This window comes from Coregonus lavaretus (assembly GCF_964263955.1).
Source record: "Coregonus lavaretus genome assembly, chromosome: 25".
Lineage (NCBI taxonomy): Eukaryota > Metazoa > Chordata > Actinopteri > Salmoniformes > Salmonidae > Coregonus > Coregonus lavaretus.
This window is the reverse complement of record NC_140012.1, coordinates 40,976,668-40,995,843: the sequence shown is the minus strand read 5'-3', so window position 1 is coordinate 40,995,843 and position 19,176 is coordinate 40,976,668. Positions and strand designations below refer to the sequence as shown.

The window sequence follows — 19,176 nt, the reverse complement described above, 5'->3', positions numbered from 1 at the left end:
TAGGGAGGGGCAGTTCCACATATCTCCCGTAGGGGTCAGAGGGCCAGGAGACCAGAGGTGGCAGAACGGAGTGCCTGGGTTGGGGTGTAGGGTTTGGGCATAGCCTGAAGGTAGGGAGGGGCACTTCCACATATCTCCCGTAGGGGTCAGAGGGCCAGGAGACCAGAGGTGGCAGAACGGAGTGCCTGGGTTGGGGTGTAGGGTTTGAGCATAGCCTGAAGGTAGGGAGGGGCACTTCCACATATCTCCCGTAGGGGTCAGAGGGCCAGGAGACCAGAGGTGGCAGAACGGAGTGCCTGGGTTGGGGTGTAGGGTTTGAGCATAGCCTGAAGGTAGGGAGGGGCACTTCCTCTTACTACTCCATAGGGAAGCACCATGTTCTTGTAGTGGATGCGAGCTTCGACTGGAAGCCAGTGGAGTGTGCAGAGGAGCGGGGTGACATGGGAGAACTTGGGAATGTTCCAGTCAGTTAACTGTTCTACTTCCTCCTTTCCATCTCCATCCAGATAACCACCACCTTCCCCAAGGACCCCCAGTACACCTTCAGCTCCACACCACGCTTTCCCATAGAGAACAGAGACATCCTGGGAGAGACACAGGTACACATTGACTCACACACACACACACACACACACACACACACAAACACGATAACAACTAAAATGGTTGTTCTGATGTTTGGTATTTTGTTTCCTTCAGTGGCCAAAGAATGACCTATAGTTTGTCGGAAGTTTACTTACACCTTAGCCAAATACATTTAAACTCAGTTTTTCACAATTCCTGACATTTCATCCTAGTAAGAATTCCCTATTTTAGGTCAGTTAGGAACACCACTTTATTTTAAGAATGTGAAATGTCAGAATAATAGAGGGAATGATTTATTTCAGCTTTTATTTATTTCATCACACTCCCAGTCGATCAGAAGTTTACATACATTCAATTAGTATTTGGTAGCATTGCCTTTAAATTGTTTAACTTGGGTCAAACGTTTCGGGTAGCCTTCCACAAGCGTCCCACAATAAGTTGGGTGAATTTTGGCCCGTTCCTCCTGACAGAACTGGTGTAACTGAGTCAGGTTTGTAGGCCTCCTTGCTCGAACACGCTTTTTCAGTTCTGCCCACAAATGTTCTATAGGATTGAGGTCAGGGCTTTGTGATGGCCACTCCAATACCTTGACTTTGTTGTCCTTAAGCCATTTTGCCACAACTTTGGAAGTATGCTTGGGGTCATTGTCCATTTGGAAGACCCATTTGCGACCAAGCTTTAACTTCCTGACTGATGTCTTGAGATGTTGCTTCATTATATCCACATAATTTTCCTTCCTCATGATGCCATCTATTTTGTGAAGTGCACCAGTCCCTCCTGCAGCAATGCACCCCCACAGCATGATGCTGCCACCCCCGTGCTTCACGGTTGGGATGGTGTTCTTCGGCTTGCAAGCGTCCCCCTTTTTCCTCCAAACATAACGATAGTCATTATGGCCAAACAGTTCTATTTTTGTTTAATCAGACCAGAGGACATTTCTCCTAAAATTACGATCTTTGTCCCCATTTGCAGTTGCAAACCGTAGTCTGGATTTTTTTATGGCAGTTTTGGAGCAGTGGCTTCTTCTTTGCTGAGCGGCCTTTCAGGTTATGTCGATATAAAGACGTGTTTTACTGTGGATATAGACACTTCTGTACCTGTTTCCTCCAGCATCTTCACAAGGTCCTTTGCTGTTGTTCTGGGATTGATTTGCACCAAAGTACGTTCATCTCTAGGAGACAGAACGCGTCTCCATCCTGAGCGGTATGATGGCTGCGTGGTCCCATGGTGTTTATACTTGCGTACTATTGTTTGTACAGATGAACGTGGTACCTTCAGGCGTTTGGAAGTTGCTCCCAAGGATGAACCAGACTTGTGGAGGTCTACAATTGTTTTTCAGAGGTCTTGGCTGATTTCTTTTGATTTTCCCATGATGTCAAGCAAAGAGGCACTGAGTTTGAAGGTAGGCCTTGAAATACATCCACAGATACACCTCCAATTGACTCAAATGATGTCAATTAGCCTATCAGAAGCTTCTAAAGCCATTACATAATTTTCTGGAATATTCCAAGCTGTTTAAAGGCACAGTGAACTTAGTGTATGTAAACTTCTGACCAACTGGAATTGTGATACAGTGAAATAATCTGTCTGTAAACAATTGTTGGAAAAATTACTTGTGTCATGCACAAAGTAATGTCCTAACCGACTTGCCAAAACTATAGTTTGTTAACAAGAAATGTGTGGAGTGGTTGAAAAACAAGTTTTAATGACTCCAACCTAAGTGTATGTAAACTTCTGACTTCAACTGTACATAAGACTAAGTAATGTTTTTTTCTGACCTTTAACCCACTTTGGCAACAGCCATTATTTCTCTGCTATGTTTCAATCTGACCTGATCACATGACTGTCTGCCAGTGAAAAATGAAGGCTCATGTTTAGGAAGTTATTAGTCTTGATCATAATCCATGTTTTCCCCTTCCCGTGTGTGTAACAGGATTTCCACAGTTTAGCTACGTACCTGTCCCAGTGCACCTCCACTGTATTCCTGGACATGGTGTCTGACTTCCACCTGCTCCTCTTCCTGGTCACCAACGAGGTCATGCCTCTCAGAGTAAGTTCTGTACAGACACACTCACACTGTACCACACACACCCATACACTCACACACACCGTACACCACAAACACACACACACCGTACCACACAAACACACACACACCGTACCACACACGCGCTTGCACACACTCACATACAGACTTGCACACTAGGGGTTGGGCGAATTTACAATTGCGTCTATCGATGCGAGAGAACAAACAATTGCAAGATGGACTAGGAAGTTTAAACAAACCTCATATGTTTCTGCTTGACCAAAGTGTAGGCAAAGTAAATTGTGCTTTCGGAAAATCTCTCCTTGCAAACCAAACAGCCAATAATATAGGCCTTACACCAAGCTAATGTCAATAGAAGCTGCAGTAAACGTTTCTCTGACAAGTTAAATTTATAAACTAATATTTATTATATTGTCAAAATGTTTATTGATGTCCATGAATTGCGCAACAGGCAATCGGCCATTCACTCCCACAGCAGCCCTTTTAATAAGCGGGAACAACAAATAAATGAATGAGAAGCAGGTGTCGGAGTTTAAAACGTTTTATTTTAAAATATTTAGCAAATGTTTTCATTTATATAAAAGTCAACAACAATAAGATAGGCTAAATAATAATTACGTTTTATGACCTTATAACACTTGAATGAACATTGGCTTAGGCAAAAAAAAAAATGTATATTATCTTTAGGAGGCATTTTGCATATTGAACTGTGAAAATCCTAAATATACAATCAGATAAAACAAATTATCATTTATAACTGTTTTTATAACACTTAGAAATGAATGAACGTTGGCTTATGCTAAAAACTAATAGGCCTATTAGGATATGCCTTTTGCCTATCAAACTGTACAAATCCTAAATATAGGCCTACATGTTACAAAATTAATAAAGTAGCTTAAACGAAATGAGTACGAAAATAACCTAAAGTAGTGGGGGGGGTTATATTGTCTGTTATATTGCGTTCTTCCCGCCAATTGACCCCTCGGTGTGCAACGCGCACCCTCCCCCAGAGAAGAAAAAATAAAAATACACGATACAATCGTATATCAACGATGTTTATTAGTGTTGTCAGTATCAGAATTTTGACTTTAATACCAATACCAAGTTTAGTATCACGTTTCTCGATACAGAAACAATAGTCGATACGGAGACGATACCACAGCAAAAAAAAAGAGTGTGTATTCGCTGAAGTCACAGAATAACCACTGGCCGTTATTTTCTTTAACATTGAACATATTGTTGATAACTGGTAGAAAAACTAAAATAACAAATAATATATTGTCTATTCAATTTCGTTCAATAGTAAAACACCATATTAAATAACAGAAGAATATCTCAAATGTTCCTTATGCAAAACCATATCTGATACTCAAACACAAAATTATTTTACAATTACATCAACTGTTTTAAAATGTAATTTGATACAAATCAGGGTTATTTTGCTCATCTATGGCCATAATATTGGGTCAAATGACATTCATTCGACCTATGGTTCATTATTCATTACAGCTAAATCATTTAATGTATTAAATACATACACACTTTGGAGCTCATTTCTGAAGATTCTATATTGCAATAGTCTACACACCAGATAAAAACAATTGATTTTACACAGCCTACTTCGATTCCCAGAGTGCAATGCTCTGCCCAGTACTGCTGGCTGGCTAGTGGCTACTGCTAGCAAGCCTAGATGAACGCAACGTAGTCTAAATGTACTGAACAAAGATATAAACACAACATGCAACAATTTCAAAGATTTTACTGAGTTACAGTTCTTTTTAAAGGAAATCAGTCAATTGAAATCAATTCATTACGCCGTAATCTATGCATTTCACATGAGTGGGAATAGAGATATGCATCTGTTGGTCACAGATAGCTTTAAAAAAAAAAAAAAAAAAAAGTAGGGGCGTGGATCAGAAAACCAGTCATTATCTGGTGTGACCACCATTTGCCTCATGCAGCGCGACACATCTCCTTAGCATAGAGTTGATTAGGCTGTTGATTGTGGAATAGCTCGCAAATGAGCTTCCCTGAGACGGTTTCTGACAGTTTGATGCCGGATGTGGAGGTCCTGGGCTGGCATGGTTACACGTGGTCAGCGGTTGTGAGGCCGGTTGGATGAACTACCAAATTCTCTAAAACAATGTTGCAGGGGGCTTGTGGTAGAGAAATGAACATTACATTCTCTAGCAACAGCTCTGGTGGATATTCCTGCAGTCAGCATGCTAATTGCACGCTCCCTCAACTGTGGCAATGTGTTGTAACAAAACTACACATTTTAGTGGCCTTTTAATGTCCCCAGCACAAGGTGCATTTGTGTAATGACCATGCTGTTTAATCAGCTTCTTGATATGCTGTCAGATGGATGGATTATCTTGGTAAAGAAGAGATGCTCACTAACAGGGATATAAACAAATTTGTGCACAACATTTAAAAAAAAGAAGCTTTTTGTGCGTATGGAAAATCTCTGGAATCTATTTCAGCTCATGAAACATGGGACCAACACTAGGTTGCATTAATATTTTTGTTCAGTCTATATTGCTGTCATAGCAAAGTTATGAGGGCATTTCACATTACTTTTGGGTTGAAAAACTACCAAAGTTTCATTATACCGTTCAAAACTGTTTGTACTGGAAGATGTGTCATTCCAGACATCACCCAACTGTATTGCACACACACACACACTCTCACGCACACGCTCTCAAACCAAATACCTCAAGCACCATGTTTTGGTTTGTTGTCAAGCTGCAAAAGGTTCAGATTATCACCACATGTTTGTCCAATGTGGCAATGATTGTGTCTAAGTTGTCAGTAAGTTTTTTCCTTACAATCTCTTTGTTAACGGAAAAATGTGTATACAGTGGGGGAAAAAAGTATTTAGTCAGCCACCAATTGTGCAAGTTCTCCCACTTAAAAAGATGAGAGAGGCCTGTAATTTTCATCATAGGTACACGTCAACTATGACGGACAAATAGAGAATTTTTTTTCCAGAAAATCACATTGTAGGATTTTTTATGAATTTATTTGCAAATTATGGTGGAAAATAAGTATTTAGTCACCTACAAACAAGCAAGATTTCTGGCTCTCACAGACCTGTAACTTCTTCTTTAAGAGGCTCCTCTGTCCTCCACTCGTTACCTGTATTAATGGCACCTGTTTGAACTTGTTATCAGTATAAAAGACACCTGTCCACAACCTCAAACAGTCACACTCCAAACTCCACTATGGCCAAGACCAAAGAGCTGTCAAAGGACACCAGAAACAAAATTGTAGACCTGCACCAGGCTGGGAAGACTGAATCTGCAATAGGTAAGCAGCTTGGTTTGAAGAAATCAACTGTGGGAGCAATTATTAGGAAATGGAAGACATACAAGACCACTGATAATCTCCCTCGATCTGGGGCTCCACGCAAGATCTCACCCCGTGGGGTCAAAATGATCACAAGAACGGTGAGCAAAAATCCCAGAACCACACGGGGGGACCTAGTGAATGACCTGCTGAGAGCTGGGACCAAAGTAACAAAGCCTACCATCAGTAACACACTACGCCGCCAGGGACTCAAATCCTGCAGTGCCAGACGTGTCCCCCTGCTTAAGCCAGTACATGTCCAGGCCCGTCTGAAGTTTGCTAGAGTGCATTTGGATGATCCAGAAGAGGATTGGGAGAATGTCATATGGTCAGATGAAACCAAAATATAAATTTTTGGTAAAAACTCAACTCGTCGTGTTTGGAGGACAAAGAATGCTGAGTTGCATCCAAAGAACACCATACCTACTGTGAAGCATGGGGGTGGAAACATCATGCTTTGGGGCTGTTTTTCTGCAAAGGGACCAGGACGACTGATCCGTGTAAAGGAAAGAATGAATGGGGCCATGTATCGTGAGATTTTGAGTGAAAACCTCCTTCCATCAGCAAGGGCATTGAAGATGAAATGTGGCTGGGTCTTTCAGCATGACAATGAACCCAAACACACCGCCCGGGCAACGAAGGAGTGGCTTCGTAAGAAGCATTTCAAGGTCCTGGAGTGGCCTAGCCAGTCTCCAGATCTCAACCCCATAGAAAATCTTTGGAGGGAGTTGAAAGTCCGTGTTGCCCAGCGACAGCCCCAAAACATCACTGCTCTAGAGGAGATCTGCATGGAGGAATGGGCCAAAATACCAGCAACAGTGTGTGACTTACAGAAAACGTTTGACCTGTGTCATTGCCAACAAAGGGTATATAACAAAGTATTGAGAACTTTTGTTATTGACCAAATACTTATTTTCCACCATAATTTGCAAATAAATTCATTAAAAATCCTACAATGTGATTTTCTGGATTTTTCTTTGTCATTTTGTCTGTCATAGTTGACGTGTACCTATGATGAAAATTACAGGCCTCTCATCTTTTTAAGTGGGAGAACTTGCACAATTGGTGGCTGACTAAATACTTTTTTCCCCCACTGTGTGTGTGTGTGTGTGTGTATATATATATATATATATATATATATATATATATATATATATATATATATATATATATATATATATATATATATATATATATATATATTGCAGTAGTCTACACACCAGAGAAATACACCGCCTACTACGATTCCCAGAGCGCATTTCAACTCCCAGGGTGCAATGCTCCACCCAGGACTGCTGGCTGGCTGGTGGCTACTGCTAGCATGCCCAGATAAATGCCAAGTAGCCTAAATATATTGTCATAGCGAAGTTATGAGTGCATTTCACATTACTTTTGGGTTGTAATCATATTATAATGCTCACATGAATGTCATGAATACTTTGCTTTCAGAAAGTATTCATACCACTGGACTTATTCCAAATTTGGTTGTTACAGCCTGAATAAGAAAATTATTAAATAGATTGTTTTTCTCACCCATCTACACACATTACCCCATGATGACAAAGTGACAATATGTTTTTATAAGTTTTTGCAAATGTATTGAGTCAGCCTTGAGTCAATACAAGTTAGAAGCACCTTTTGGCAGCGATTACAGCTGTGCGTCTTTCTTGGTAAGTCTCTAAGAGCTTTGCACACCTGGATTGTACAATATTTGCACATTCTTTTAAAAATTCTTCAAGCTCTGTCAAGTTGGTGGTTGATCATTGCTACACAGACATTTTCAAGTCTTGTCATCGGTTAAGTATACTGAACAAAACTATAAACGCAACATGCAACAATTTCAATGATTTTACTGAGTTGTGTCAGTTTAGCACCCGCCCCAAACGTCTTAGACTCTAAAGAATTAATCAGCTTCTTGATATGCGTAAACAAATTTGTAAACCAAATTTGAGAGAAATAAGCTTTTTGTGCATATTGAACTTTTTTTGGGATCTTTTATTTCTGCTCATGAAACATCGGACCAACACTTTACATGTTGTGTTTTATATTTTTGTTCAGTATACAGTCGTGGTCAAAAGTTTTGACAAGTATTGGTCTTCACAAAGTTCACTGCTTCAGATGTGACTATTTTTGTTTCTTTTTCTTTTTAAAATATTTATATGAACCATTTTAAGCTAAACGTTCTGATCTGTTGCGTCAGCCACATTGCGTAAAACATTTTTTTTTTTTATGCTAGAGGTTGTATTAATTTGGGATCTATCGCATCCCACAACTGTCCCAGACTGATTGGAATATTTATTTATTGCACAGAATAGGTCAACTTTTGTACTATGGGGATAGTAGATTGACACAGGCTAGTGCTTTTGCTGGTCGTTAGGCCTACTCATCTTGTTGGCTGACAAAGTAAATGTGGACAGTTCTTCAAATATCTTCAATATGCACCTCGGAATTGGATAAGGACGCGCGCAGGTGGGTCCCTGATGTGTCTGCCTTTACTTGTAGCCTGTGAGAAAGACCCGATCACGTGACGGAGAGCCATGTGAGTGAGCGATGATTCGGAGCGCTCAGCACTCAGTGAGAAGGGCACAATGGCCACTGGCCGCAAAAGGCATGGATTTTTGTAGGGTGCATTACGGCCACACAAAGGTGATGCCGCCGTGAAATTCTAGGCATTATCAAGCACTTTTGAATGAGTGGCTGATGTAGTGTGTACAGCCTGCGCAAAAAACCCAAAGCAGAGCTCATGCCTTTCAAGCGACTTTTTTTCGAATCATCATTAGTCGCATCATGCAGCCTTACAATCTATTAAAAATCAAAACATATAGCCCAACGTTTGTAGAACAACCAAAGTTACATTAATAACTCTAAGTTAAGCATATAGGAGGACCTGTTTCTTTTGTTAACCGCTCAACACAGAATAGCTGTATGTGCGCACTCCTTTCCAATTTATTCAGCTTTGTTCAATTGTGTTCTTCATACTATAATATAATGCCACGGAATTCTAAGCAAATCTTGTCTGCTAAATGAACTAGTGTAGCCCACAGCCATATGGCATAGCCAGATCAGGACCTAACATAAGGACAACGCAGAGTATGCTATTCTGTTCTTCTGAAATAGACTACATTTTCTTCATATCATGTTTCTTTAGACCTGTCTAAAATAAATAATAGATTTATTGTGAAAGTGTAGGCTACATTACATGGATTTATTAGACTTTTTAAAATGTTGATGTTTTTGAAAGGTCTGCATCGGTGGCTTGTAGGCTATGTGTGGAAGCCAGGAGATGCTAAATGTGTTTGTTAATTAACGGTCAATTACCGTGAGACCGACCAGTTATTTGCTTGACAATCACCAGCTGACGATATTTGGTGACCGCCACAGCCACAGGAATGATGCCTGACCGCCACAGCCAATAGGAATGATGCCTGACCGCCACAGCCAATAGGAATGATGCCTGACCGCCACAGCCAATAGGAATGATGCCTGTATCTTTCTAGTGACTTGGTTTATTCATACGCCATCCAAAGTGTAACTTCACCATGTTTTATACCCATCTACCAATAGGTGCCCTTCTTTGCGAGGCATTGGAAAACTTCCCTGAATCTGTGTTTTTAAATTCACTGCTCGACTTGGAGACCTTCTAAATAATTATATGTGTTGAGATGGTGTAGTGATTACAAATGTAAACGCTATTGGACACACAGTGAGTCCATGCAACTTATGCGACTTGTAAAGCACATTTTTACTCCTGAACTTATTTAGGCTTGCCATAACAAAGTGGTTGGATACATTTTAAGCTTTTTCATTTTTAATTCCACTTTGACATTATGGGGTATTGTGTGTTGGCCAGTGACACAATCTCAATTTATTCCATTTTAAATTCAAGCTGTGTAACACAACAAAATGTAGAAGAAGTCAAAAGGGTGTGAATACTTTCTGAAGGCACATGTTCATGTCATTGTCACTCAAATCAAATTTAGTTGCTAGTAGAATGTTACAATTCGAATGTCACGTGTAAAATATTTTTTTGGTCATTTTGAAAATCAACCTCCCTTGCACCTTTTAGCATAGTTGTCATCATCTGCTCTGTAAATTCTTAGTTCACTTCTGGAGCCAGTTTTGTCAACAAGCTGTGGGCGTGGAGGTATGGTGTTTTTGTTAGAAGAAGCTGTGGGCATTTTCTCTCCTCTCACTTGCTTCTCAAAAGTGTCTTGCACTGTCAGCTGCGTAAGTAGCCTGGCTAGTTTGAAGATTCAGACATAGTACTAGACAGACTCCATCCTCTCAATCCGTATATGATGTGAGACACATTTGACAGAAGTACTGAAAGTAACAAAAACGTGTTCTAGCATCGGAAAAACTACCAACTGTTTGTACAGGAAGATGGGATGATGTCATTCCAGACATCGCTCAACCCCTATTGCGCACACACACACACACCCTCACTCTCGCACACTATAAAACCAAACGCGTTCAAGCACAATGTTTTGGTTTGTTGTCACGCTACAAAAGGTTCAGATTATCACCACATGTTTGTCCAATGTGGAAATGATACCGTACAAAACTGTTTGTAAAGGAAGATGGGATGATGTCATTCCAGACATCGCTCAACCCGATTGCACACACACACACACCCTCACTCTCGCACACTATAAAACCAAACGCGTTCAAGCACAATGTTTTGGTTTGTTGTCACGCTACAAAAGGTTCAGATTATCACCACATGTTTGTCCAATGTGGAAATGATACCGTACAAAACTGTTTGTAAAGGAAGATGGGATGATGTCATTCCAGACATCGCTCAACCCGATTGCACACACACACACACACACCCTCACTCTCGCACACTATAAAACCAAACGCGTTCAAGCACAATGTTTTGGTTTGTTGTCACGCTACAAAAGGTTCAGATTATCACCACATGTTTGTCCAATGTGGAAATGATTTAGTGTCTTTGTCATCATGACGTTTTGTTTCCCCTCACAATCTCTTTGTTCACGGCAACTTGGCTCTAAACCCTTGATTTTGTGTCATCACACAAATCACACAATGTTTCCCTGCATTGGATTGGGTTATCTTGGCATGGCCAGAAAAGCAGTACGTAATGTACTTTTACCCGAATGTGTTGTGTAACAGAGTTGTAATGATCTGTTCCCAGGACAGCATTGGTCTGCTGTTGGACGCTGTGAAGACGGAAGACGAGGAGCTGGCTCAGACCTGGAAGAAGTCTGAGCAGTGGGCCACCATCGAGCAGCTGTGCAGTAAGCACCACTGGCCATCAAGGAAGGCGCTGACATGCCTTAGTTGAAATTATCACATTTATGTCGTCGTTGAGGAGTGATGGATTGATTTATTTGTTTCTTAATTCCATTATTTTACTTTTAGATTAGTGTGTATTGTTAGTTATTACTACACTGTTGGAGCTAGGAACACAAGCGTTTCGCTACACCCACAATAACATCTGCTAAATATGTGTATGCGACCAATAACATTTGATTTTTATCTGATTTTAATGTGATTGATTGAGTTGAACTTGTCTTGCATTCAATTCAGTAGAACTTTATTGACCACAAAGAGCAATTTGGTTGGAGCTCATGACATGTATCATTCCTACATATAAAAAAGGAAGTCTGAAAAGACCCCTGACCCCTCTCTCCCTCCTCTCCTCAGGCACGGTGGGTGGGCAGTCATCGGGCCCTCAGGAGTACGGGGCCGTGGGCGGGGGCCCCTCTACCCCAGCGTCGTCCTCAGCCATGTGGTCCTGCCTCCACTGCACCTTTATGAACCAGCCAGGCACAGAGTTCTGTGAGATGTGCAGCCTGCCGAGGGGTTAAACCCCATCCCTCCTGTGGCCCCCTGCCCTGTTTCCCTAACCCCTCTACCACCCGGTCTCCAGCCCGGCCCGCTTCCTTACGCACATCATCGCACCGGGATTGGATACTGCAAACAGCTGCGTGATTGGATGTCTCCTCCTCTTGGCCCCTGGCCCTCTGTCCCTCCCATCTGACTGCTATGGGGTTGACAAGCGCAAAACGAATGGCGTTCGTTTCCACCAAATCAAGTGATTTAACAAATGACTGTGCTCTCATCTCTCGCACGCTCTGTCGTGGCCCCTGACTGAGACTGGCTGGGACATGTTTAGCTAAAAGCACTTTGGCAACAAGGCTTCTTCTTCCCTCTTCCTCCCCATGGCCCCTTATATTCCTCTATGACCTGGCTCCAATAAACGTTGCTGTGCTTCAGGACAACAGCAAAATAAAGACTTTACAATTTGAAGTTCTCACTCACACCGACCAGTGCCCCCCACTCGCTCTCACGACTTAATCTGGAAAGTCTGTGTAAATAATATACATTATTTGAGGAATGATTGATGCTGTTTATTTAATTGCACATGAAGTGTTTTGTTTTCCTGGTTGTAGCTACAGTATATATTGGGACTTTTGGAATCTGCTTGGGTCTGTTTTTCTCAGCCAGATAGTTTTTGTAGAACCCTCACTCATTCTCCAACAGTTATCAGACAGTGACGGTCTATCCATAAGATCTCTTGATTGGCCCAAACCTCTTCAGAGTTATTAAACTATCAGGCTCTTCAGTATCATAAACCTAACTTTTTTATTTAGTCTTTTGTATTGCAGGAGTGATGTGTTCTTGGTTGCTCAGGCACTTCCCCTAAGTTGATGCCCTGACCTCAGGAGTGAGTTTGGAGAGATGGGTCGATTGCGAAGGAACGGGGAAAGATGGCGGCCAGGCAGGGTTAAGAGCTCAGGGTGTGTTTGCTTCTGTTACAGAGAACCAATATTTTCTCTCCACACTAACAGCTGTAAAACTGAACTCATTCCAACGGTAGTAATTTGACGTCAAATAACTGATGTCCACAGCACAGGCAATTCAGTAGGGAATGTTTTCTCTTCTCATGCCCCCGTTTAGATACAGGTTACAATGATCCAGGTACCCCATTTAATGTCTGAGAATAGGAACGGGTTAGTGGTTAGCACGGACAAGTACTTATTCCAGAGTATCTCTTGGTCAGCGCTGGGGAGGTGTGTGTGTCACTTCTCATAGATCGCTGATTCAATTAATTCAGCTTTATATTCTTGAAATAAAGTGCCCAAACCTTTACACTGCTATTTTGATGGCATTCAATGAAATCCTTGGTTTGATTTGTTTTATTTATAATTTGACACTGTAGCAGTCAGATTTAGTCCAACAGATACCTCAACTTTTTCCAGCCTTCAAATATTTCCTTTTGAGGGACTTTGGTCTAAATATGTAGCGAGCGCATGTCCAAGCGGTTGAGCCTGTCGTCACTTGAGTCACTTTACTGATAGCAGCCCCATTTTGGGGCTGCTATCAGTAAATTGTCCTTCTCAGTTGAATGGAGAGGTGGGGTCATGGGTTTCAAATTATGCTATTTATAAAGATTTGCTTTTTTGTAAGCGCTCGGGAGTAATTTCCATTGAAAAAGTGAGTGTTTTTAGTTTGTAGATTAATTTGAAAATGGTCTAAGGTTATTTTGCCTGTTTCCCCTGTGTGAGTTGTTGAGAAAGATTATCTGAAAATGCATAAATTAAGTCCCAGCTCTGGTCCAGTGGTTTACGTGCGGCTTGTTGATGCTGAGTTTCAGCCACACGTAACGCCCTGGACCAGAGCTACATAAAGCCTAACTTCCCCCTCTGAGCTGAAGAATGGGACCCTGAAAGAAAGTTGTATGATGCTGTAGATCTGGATTTTAATTTAATATCAGAAATACCAGTCAAACAATAAACAATTCCTATCAATGGAGCACAGTGTTTGTTTTGTTGATTCACCCTGGAAGAAAGAACAGTTGTACTTTTAGGCTGATTTTGTCCTCTTAGCGGAGTGGTTAAGGTCGGCCCTCCAACCGCGGCACGTAGCCTAGCCGTTAGGAGCGTTGGGCCAGTAACCGAAAGGTTGCTGGTTCAGATCCCCGAGCTGACTAGGTGAAAAGTCTGTCTGTGCCCTTGAGCAAGGCACTTAACCCTAATTGTTCCTGTAAGGCACTCTGGATAAGAGCATCTGCTAAATGACTAAAATGTAAATGTGAATTGCTGTACGGTGTTCTGCCTCAGAATGCATGTGTACTCTGAATCTTCAACCACTGTGTCGCTTTTCAAGCAGCACCTCCACCACAAACTATTTCCCTTTAATTTACTTTTGGTGGCTTCTTTGAGCTCGTTAACAGATTGTTTTTCTGATTTGGGTAATTTTTTCTCCATGCGCTTGACCAGACCCTGTATTAGGTGTTTTATCTTTGGTACTAGCATATCCGATAGTTATCACTATTTTTAACACTTTAGTGTCTAGAGAAAGTATTCATACCCCTTGGTTTCTTTGTTGTTACAGCCTGAATTCAAAATGGATTCAATTGTCTCTCACCCATCTACACAAGAAACCCCATAATGACAAAGTGAAAACATGTTTAGAAATTTTGGCCAGTGTATTCGAAATGAAATACAGATCTAATTTACATACATATTTACACCCGAGTCAATACTTTGTAGAAGCACCTTTTGGTGACGATTACAGCTCTGAGTCGTCTTGGGTATGTCTATCAGCTTTGCACATCTGGATTTGGGGATTCTCTCCCATTGTTCCTTGCAGATTTTCTCAATCTTTTAAATTAGATGGGGAGCAGCAGTGAACATGCACTGTGTGTAGATGGATGGGTGAGCATAAAAAAAAAAAAAAAAATTGAATTCAGGCTGTAACAACAAAATGTGAAATAAGTCAAGGGATACAAATACTTTTTGAAGGCACTGTAGCAGCTATTTCTACCATGCATGGAACCCAACTCTGATTTTGTGACCCCTTACTGGTTATATCCAAATAAGCCAAGTTTTTACTGTGTTTTCAAAGGCATTTTAAAATAGATATCATTTTAGCCATAAAGATAGCAAATATGTATTTAATGTCACTATTTCCATTCTATCTAATAGTCTGTGTCACAATGTACTCTACCTTTACTGCTGACATGCTGTCTTGACCATTCGGTCTTTACGAGGGGCAGTGCATGTTATGGAGTAGTCAAACAGTTTATCGCCACCGACCGTCGGACACACTGACTAGTCTCAACAGGACCCAAATGGGAAGCAGATAAAGCCTCTTGTGGGTTGAGAGTGCAATTACCATTTACGTCACATGCATATGACAACATGGAGTAACGTTAATGACGGAACAAGGGAGAGAATACTGGGGTTAACCATTCTATTGATTCTACTTATGAATTCCAAACTGACCCGTAAACATTCCTGTGGACCTGAATACGTCACATAGGTGCTGTGAGATGTGTTGTTTTACAGGGTCAGACGTAGTAGCACAGCACCCCTGGAGTAAATTAGGGTTACGTGCCTTGCCCAAGGACAGATTGTTGTACCTCGTCGGCTCGGGTATTTGAACCAGCGACTTTTCGGTTACTGGCCCAACGCTCTAACCGCTAGGCTACCTGCTGCCATGTTATGATCAATGGACAATTAAAAATAATGACGTGGATGCCTGTGCCAATTTTCTCATAGGGGGCGGAGACATGGAGGACACCCTTCTCTTTGAGAGACCTCAGTGTGAGGTCATATTGACTGTATATATGCAGGTCCCTCTGTCGGCGCGCCACACACCGTTGCACTACTGAGGGATTATCGAAAACACAATGAAAAGGTAAGTGGTGAACAATACTGTGAGAAAATAATCAGGTTATTAGACATTCCTTATAAGACGATAGAATGGATGTTTGCAGAGCAATTCAAACTGTTACATTATTACATTTACATTACATTTACGTCATTTAGCAGACGCTCTTATCCAGAGCGATTTACAAATAGGTGCATTCACCTTATAGCCAGTGGGATAACCACTTTACAATGTTGTTGTTTTTTTTTGGGGGGGGGGGTTGGGGTAAGGGTGGTTAGAAGGATTATACCTCACATGATATAATCATATTTGTTCTGACTTGAGGATGAGGACTGCGGTGGCTTTGTTGTGCCTGGTGGCTCTGTGTGCAGCGCAGAAGAGGAGGAAAACTGAACAGAACTCCGAATGGGACTACAGGACTGAGGGTGAGTGGCTGCCTGGTCCGGTTTTCATTTCAGAATCAGAAAGTAACGCTCCCTACACTTTCAATGCATTTTTCAGCAAAAGGTGGGTGAACCCTCGTGCATCATTTTTGAAAAAAGGTGCATAAACTGTGTTTACGGTCGTGTGTGTGTGTGCGTGCGGGGCTTAGTAGGTAGAGCATTGCACTTGCAACGCCAGGGTTGTGGGTTGATTCCCACGGGGGACCAGTACGAACAAATATGAATATGTATGCACTCCCTACTGTAAGTCGCTCTGGATAAGCTCTTCTTCTAAAATGTAAAAAATGTACTTGTTTACCCTCCACTACACCACTGGGGATCATCCTCAGTCATGATTTGCTCTTTTGCATTCCTTGGTTGCTGATGTATTCTTTAGACATGACAAGGTAGACAGAAATCTGCACAGGGGTGTTGAGGCGTTGTTAGAAGTAGAAGTACAGCTTGTGATGCCAAACACAATCAATAAAATGTAATGATTACCCCCCCCCCCCCCCCCTTTCTGTTCATGCCACTGCAGCAGGGAAGGTGAACACTAGAGGCTGTGCCAACCTCACCCTGGTGTTGGACAACTGGAAGTTTGCTATCATGAACAAAGTCAAAGACCTTCTCCTCAACGACCACAGCACTGTGCTGCCTGATTACGGGAGGTGGGTATATCCTATTTAGTTGGTTTTTAGATTTGAGAAGTTAATTGGTGAGATCAGACATTTTAACATACTTGTATGATTGGATAAATAGAAAGAGGAGATACTTCACTGTATTTATTACAAAGCTCATTACTTTGGACATGTACCTTTTTTAGCTTTAGTCAGATCCCAAGAAGACTGTTATTATAACATGTAACTTGTTTTCGCACTGTAATGGACTGTCGTTTTCTCCCCCACCGTCCCTTCCTCCACCAGGATCCCTCCTCTATCAGATGCCCTCGGAGATCTCTACAAGGAGTTTAATGCTCTGAAGGAGCGTCTTGGGGAGCTGACCACCAAGTTTGAGGGAGTCGAGGGCTTCGTGGATGACGTGAGGGCAGGAAGAAGCCCCTACCCTCCCAGAGCAGAGCCCCGCCCACTGACACCAGAGGAGGAGAACCAGAACACCACGCTGACTGGAACCGGAGAGGGAACCGGTACCGGCACCAGTACTAGACGCAGGCACCGTGTGGTGGTCCGGAGGGTCAAGATACCTGCTAATGGTGCCCTGGTCTAAGCGGTTGGACTCTGTCCACAACCATCCATACTCTCTCCACCTAAAACTCAGTGGTGAAAATGACAATATCATTCCCTCTAAGCACTCAAAACTGAAAATACATTGCATATCACTCAATTAATTGTAAAAGCAACATACAGTAGGCTATACAGTAAAAATGTATTGCTTTCCCCTTTCCCTCAATGGACTCCAAATCACATTTTATTTCAAAACACATACTGTGGGAGACAAGTTGTAAATATTGTTTTGCTGTTCCACATTTTTACCTGTGGAGGAATCTGATAATCTGATAACCACAGTGTGTCCAATGACTATGCCACACGTTTGTGGCTCGCTTCATTAAGGTTCCCTGTGAGGATTTGATATTTTACAATATAATTATTTGTCATGTGTTGTTTTTATCTAATTATTGTCTTATCATACTATTGTATTGGCATGTCATCACCGTTTTTTTTACATCTGCATATGAACGATATCACCCCCCCCCACGAGACTTTTATTTAGAAAAACGAGTCAGCAGATTCGTTGAGGGATTTTTATTTTGAAAAGGCCTTCTGTTGCTGGAACAGGAGTCACTTCCCCTGCTCACTGACTGCTTCATTCTCACTTTCAGTTGTTACTAATGATGTATATAAACGCTGGATTGCTGATGCTATGTATTGGCCATTGAGAGGCTTTCGAAGCCACTGGTCGGCCATATTGGCACAGTCCTCCATAGGAATGAATGGAATTCTACAGTATTTCAATTAAATGTTTCAAGGACAAAATTACATGTATTTGAGTATTTTGTTGTTGTAGTGGGGCCAGTAATATTAGTAATACAAAGAAATTATGCTTTAAGGAAAATATTTGTATATATCTTTTCAGTTTTTATTTGCATGTTTAGCTCGCATAACATAATTTAAAAGAATGCATTAAGGTGTCTGTAATAGAATAAATGGGGCAAAAATTAATTTAGACATTTAATAAATGCATTTTTCTATAGCTTCCAAAATGTGTTTTACACTGGTGGGGGAGTGCGAAGATGGAGGCACGGTGGCTTCAACACAGCGCCCCCTATTGGTCATCTAGTGGATATATAAATCATTGGTTTGTTACAAATAGTGTGGGAGTGTGTGAAAAAGCACTGTGCTAGAGGTCTTCACATTTCCAACAGACCCAAGCAGGTCCTGGTCCTAAATTCGGACTTTTGTCTCGGGTCGGGTCTGATTATAATTGCCATGGGTCTCAGGTATGTGCAGTTAAACTGTATTTACCGACTGGACCCGATTGGACCTGTCCTCCTGTTAATTTAGTGTTTGTGTGATGAGAAGTGCGCCAGCTTGTTATTCGTGTCAGCCAATTGCAATTCAATAAAACGTATAGCTTATATCCAGCTGAAACTGTTTCCGGCTGCTCACCACAAGTGCGCCTGCTGCTGAGGAGAGAGAGAGCGCTATTAAAAGTTTACTATCTCTCTCTCTCTCTCTCTCTCCTCAGCAGCAGGAGCACTTGAGGTGAGCAGCCACTTGAGGTGATTCAACTCTGACTTCCCAGAGTTGAATTTCCGTGACAGTCCTTTTTCATTGAAGTAAAACTAAAGTTAGTGGAGAAAGAATATAGTGAAAAGAAGCGGAGAAAGGGAATGTCCTCGGGGACGTTTTAACATTGTAGTGGACAAAGATGAGAATGTTGGTGACCACATGGACTGTGTGCAACTGGCTATTCAGGTTTGATTCAGTTTTTTACCTTTCATTTATTTATTTTCGTATTTATTATCAATTGTTTATTTTTGTATTGTAGATAAGTATTGTAGACGTCATTATTATTATTGTAAATCATTATTATTGTAAGCCTATTTAATAATATAAACCAGTTATTTAAATAGTGTTTTGTTTCATTTTCTTGAGACATTCTCATTGGCTA

At 41.4% G+C, this 19,176-nt stretch overlaps 2 protein-coding genes across 2 annotated transcripts in view; both read left to right on the top strand.

Annotated features, from left to right (window-relative positions):
* Positions 1–13,762, top strand: part of LOC311101228 (nuclear protein localization protein 4 homolog) — a 37,978-nt gene extending 24,216 nt beyond the window's left edge. Inside the window, exons 13-16 of the mRNA XM_084142341.1 lie at positions 507–599; positions 2,519–2,635; positions 11,139–11,241; positions 11,651–13,762. Of these exons, the coding sequence (XP_083998467.1) occupies positions 507–599; positions 2,519–2,635; positions 11,139–11,241; positions 11,651–11,814 (477 nt within the window). The 3' untranslated portion in view covers positions 11,815–13,762. The remainder of the gene's footprint in view (positions 1–506; positions 600–2,518; positions 2,636–11,138; positions 11,242–11,650) is intronic.
* A 1,303-nt stretch (positions 13,763–15,065) lies between these two features.
* LOC311100660 (uncharacterized protein) lies at positions 15,066–18,650 on the top strand. The gene is made up of 4 exons (XM_084141593.1): positions 15,066–15,652; positions 15,950–16,050; positions 16,586–16,715; positions 16,971–18,650. Exons 1-4 carry the CDS (start codon positions 15,645–15,647, stop codon positions 17,269–17,271), a joined length of 540 nt encoding a protein of 179 aa, XP_083997719.1. The 5' UTR covers positions 15,066–15,644; the 3' UTR covers positions 17,272–18,650.
* Positions 18,651–19,176: the final 526 nt, after the last annotated feature.

What these genes read in the sequence shown, in the direction of transcription:
- LOC311100660 (XM_084141593.1), top strand. An exon ending in ATGGGACTACAGGACTGAGG is followed by an intron (nt 16,051 to 16,585) that starts GTGAGTGGCTGC and finishes ATGCCACTGCAG; the next exon opens with CAGGGAAGGTGAACACTAGA. An exon ending in GTGCTGCCTGATTACGGGAG is followed by an intron (nt 16,716 to 16,970) that starts GTGGGTATATCC and finishes TTCCTCCACCAG; the next exon opens with GATCCCTCCTCTATCAGATG.